At 36.7% G+C, this 4,436-nt stretch overlaps 1 protein-coding gene across 1 annotated transcript; it reads left to right on the forward strand.

Annotated features, from left to right (window-relative positions):
• The first annotated feature begins 538 nt into the window (after positions 1–538).
• On the forward strand, positions 539–4,201 carry LOC126715101 (plant cysteine oxidase 2). Its single transcript, XM_050415540.1, has 5 exons — positions 539–1,253; positions 2,303–2,421; positions 2,517–2,688; positions 3,451–3,669; positions 3,791–4,201. The coding sequence occupies exons 1-5, from the start codon at positions 1,028–1,030 to the stop codon at positions 3,913–3,915; spliced, it is 861 nt and encodes a 286-aa protein (XP_050271497.1). The 5' UTR covers positions 539–1,027; the 3' UTR covers positions 3,916–4,201.
• Positions 4,202–4,436: the final 235 nt, after the last annotated feature.

The following is a 4,436-nucleotide window of genomic DNA, read 5'->3' on the forward strand; positions in this document are numbered from 1 at the left end:
ACAACCTTTGTTTAGATGTTGATGACAAAACAGATTCTAATTCACTTATTTCAAAATAAATGGGTGGTATTTTAAGAAAAGTAGTGATTATTATATACTTATTAGTGTATATCATCTGTACGTATTGTCATTGTTCATGTTTTATTGCATATATTTCGTACACAATTCAAGATATGATATGTACGGAGTGTATAATATTGAATGTGTAACAAGATTTTTCCGTCTAATAAGTATAACTCCATGTAACATATTAAAAAATCATAGCCAGATTTTGAATTTTCCCAAGTCGTATGGTCGGGTATGAAATTACAACAAGATACTCATACACTGATATTTAAAAAACATTAAATAAAAAAAGAAAAAGAGCTTTCCTTATTTTTTCCAAAACATTTTATTATTAGAATATTTCCTCGTTTAAAGTGAGTAATGTAGACTGTGAAAAATGAATATAAGAAGGGCAAAAAAATAAGGAAAGGACCAAAATTCAGGAAAAGGAAAAAAAGAGAGAGGTATATAGATAAAAATCCGCTGTTGGAACAGCCCACTGGAAAGCAAACCATGGCCCCTGGTTTTTTCTCTCCTTCAAAAACCGACTGTTTCTCTCCCTTTCATCTAACCCTAAAAGCCTTCCTCTTCTTTTCCTCCTTTATATTCTGTCTTCAATCTTCACCAACCATCTCCATCTACAACAACAACAACAGAGAAGATGATGCCAATTCTCGCATCTCTCAACTTTTTACACCCTTAATTTCTCTGTACAGCAATACTACTGTTGTAGAAACATCATTAGTAATAGGTATAAAATATATTGCTCTGTTTTCCGTACTCTGTTTTCTCTGGTTTCTAGCCATTTCTTTGAAAGTTTGGAACTTTGGTCGATACCCAGATAGTTTTTTGGTGTTTTGAGCAATACCCAGTTCTTCAATTCGTGTTTGGGTCAATACCCAGATCGCAATTTTGCATTTTTTTATGTGGTGGGTGTGTTGGGCTTGTATATCGAGCTATTTTGTGTGAATTTTGAGGTTGAATGGGGATTGAGACGACTCGGGCTGATCGTAAAGTTAAAGAATTTCGTGAATTGCCTACGGACACGAACACGAGTCCGAATTCCAGGTCTAAGAGAAGCCGGCGACGTCAGAAGAAGATGTTGCCGGTTCAGAAGCTATTTGAGATTTGTAAGGAAGTGTTTGCCAATGGTGGGACTGGGATTGTGCCTTGTTCTGAAGATATCGAACGGCTAAAAGCTGTTTTGGGTATGTTTTTTTTTCCTTAATTGTTTTTGAATTGAATTTCATGGTCAAATGTGAGATATTCATATGGTTGTGCTTAAGGGTATTAAAATTTGGTCGAATTCAAGCTTTCTGATGGGTTTTACATTAACTGGTTTATGTTTTTATTTGAAATTTTTGATAATATTCGGGTTTTTAAGTGGTTGAGGTTTATAATTTCACTTTAATGATAATATTATCTGAATATGTGAATGTTTGAGGGCTATTTGCTGTTTTTGGAGATGTTTATTTTATGATTTCTGACTTAGAATGCAATATCATTTAAGTAGGATCTATCTAACTGATACCATTGCTCTTACAATAGTGTCAATTCTCAACCTGCGTGTTGAGTTTGTTTTTTGCTGTAATTTTTATTTACACCAAGCTTCAATAGGGATTTCTTATGCTTTTCCTTATTTTATGAATTTGTGTGGTGCAAGGATTCTCAAAATTTATTTCTGTTTTTTGAGGATATATAGATGCGCATTATATGCTACGAGCATTAAAAAAATGCATCAAGTAAGCATGTATTTCTTTACTGTGCGAGGTTTGTGTCTCTAGATTGGGGGATGTTGGAACTTGAGAAAATAAAAAGTTCGTGCAAAATGGTTATGCAATAAAGATCCTCAATTGGTAGTTTCTATTAGCACAAATCTGGGGGGAGCATTTGGGTATCAGACCACACTGGTTTGTTTTCTTTTACGCTGCTTTTAAGTTCTCCATTTTTTAGTAGCATAGGGAGTGGGACTACTTGGCTTTATTTTAAAGGCTGGCACAGGATTTCAGGAAAGTTTTCTTTTTGTCTTGGTCTCAAATATGACAATGGCTTATACAAGGGGCCACCCACGCTTCCCTTGAATGTCTTTGCTGCTGTAGACAAGATTCTATTTTTGTCTTTTATAATTAATGATATTTTGGAAATTCGAAACGTATGGCTTAAATTGTAATAGCATAGGACCTGTAATTGTTCATTACTGACATGAACCTTCGCCTGTTTGTCCTTCATGCTTACAAGCCCAACTTCATGCTTGCAGATGAAATGAAGCCGGGGGATGTTGGCCTCGCTCCTGAGATGCCGTATTTCAGGACACAGTTGGCTCGGAGAACCCCGAAAATTAGATACTTGCACCTCTATGAGAGTGACAAATTCTCGGTATGTAGGCTTCTCTGAGGTGCTGTCACGCAGTGATGAGACAAAATTAGTACCTTATGATAGATGTGGTTCTCAAATCTTTTCAATCATTGCAGATGGGGATCTTTTGCTTGCCACCATCAGGTGTTCTTCCACTTCACAATCACCCCGGAATGACAGTTTTCAGTAAACTGCTCTTTGGGACAATGCACATCAAATCATATGATTGGGTGGCCGATGCCCCCGATGCCCCTAGCAACGCATCTGCTGATGTGAATCTGCCAGAAAGTAGGTCTTTCATTTAAGGTTTTACCATCCAACAGTTTCTCATATACACAGATGGCATTTTTTATATGTTTCTGTAGATGACAAGCATAGTTTGAATTACCACTACACGCTTGCAGATGCCAAAGCATTCTTAGTGTAACTCTTGCTTTTCCATTTGGTGTTAACATACGTTGCAAAAATTAGGCTCCTTAAAGAATGAGGGAAGGAATAATTATATAAGAAGGGCCTTATGAAGGTGTCTAGTGGGAGATTAAAGAAAATATGATATTTTTGTATGAGATAGAATTTTCCTCCGGATCAGTTTGGGGGAAAGTTCCTCCAATCCTCAACATTTCAACTTTAAAAAAATTTTCACCACTACTTAATTAATAGTCATGTGACTCGTTTAAATGATTTAATAAATCATGTGATTTAATACATGTGTATGGTCTTATGAACTATAATGGGTTGGAGGAAAATTGTCATAATGGGTTAAAGGAAAACTTTATCGATTTATGTCTGTAGCACCTTACATCTTGATGGTTCAAGAAATGTTCTGGTATGACAAACGCATCCTTTTTTCTTATTGCTGTTTTGTAGAGGCTATACTTTATGTCCTTATTGATGTTGTAGAAATCCATCTGTGATTTTTTTTAGTCAATGAAGTTTGATGGATCAGATAGTGGCTAGCTGTTTGATCCAAGTTTTCACCTTTCGGTCAAAAATTTTACTTTCAATGCTTTCCCTTCTTTGACATTATTTGACATGCTTTTGATGATGCAGTCACTGCACCTGCTGCTCGTTTGGCTAAGGTTAAGGTCGACTCAGACATTACTGCTCCTTGCAACACCTCCATCCTTTACCCAGCTGATGGAGGCAACATGCATTGCTTCACAGCAGTGACAGCGTGTGCAGTGCTGGATGTGCTTGGCCCTCCATATTCTGATCCTGATGGCCGGCATTGCACATACTACCTTGAATTTCCATTCACCAATTTTGCAGGTAGCACATTGCCTCTTCACGTTTGATTATACTATAACACTCTTTGTTACTCAAATGGTGGGGAGGAATGCCTTTTACTTGATACAAAATCTTAATTACTTTTTTCTCTTTGAAATTTCAGTTGATGGGGTTTCAGTGCCTGAAGAGGATAGGGAAGGTTATGCATGGCTTCAAGAGAGGGAGAAACCTGAGGACTTGACTGTAGATGGAGCACCTTACAAAGGGCCAAAGATTGTGGAAAAATGATCTCACCTATGTTGACACTGGCTGATGATGTCCAGTCCTTGCAGCACCCAAACTTTTGTTTCATTTTGTATCTTGTTCTTGCGGTTCTTTTCCTTCATCCTTTTTTTTTTTTTTTTTTTTTTTTTTTGCTTTAAAAAAGCTTTTTTTCCTGTGGGACATGAGGGACTAGATCCTTTTTTTCTCTCTACAGTTTATGTACATACTCTGAACCGAAAAAAAGAAAAAGATACAAAGAGAAGTTCACTGGAAAATTGAGCATGAAAGTGAATTGAGTTAATTGTCAGCATCATCTCTGTACAACTGGATGTCTGGGACTATTCCTTTCCTTCTAGTACACGATAGCAATATGTACCTGCTGCTTCCATCGAGAGCAAAAAAGATATATGTATAATTAGAGCTATAGCGATGGTACCTAGCTAGGGAGGTGTATAGGTCCACAAGTAGTTTGATTACTTGTTTGGTACCTCCAAGAGAGACAAAACTATAAAAGGGGTTTTCTTAGGAGACCAAGGTTTCTTAAT

This window comes from Quercus robur, chromosome 2 (assembly GCF_932294415.1).
Source record: "Quercus robur chromosome 2, dhQueRobu3.1, whole genome shotgun sequence".
Lineage (NCBI taxonomy): Eukaryota > Viridiplantae > Streptophyta > Magnoliopsida > Fagales > Fagaceae > Quercus > Quercus robur.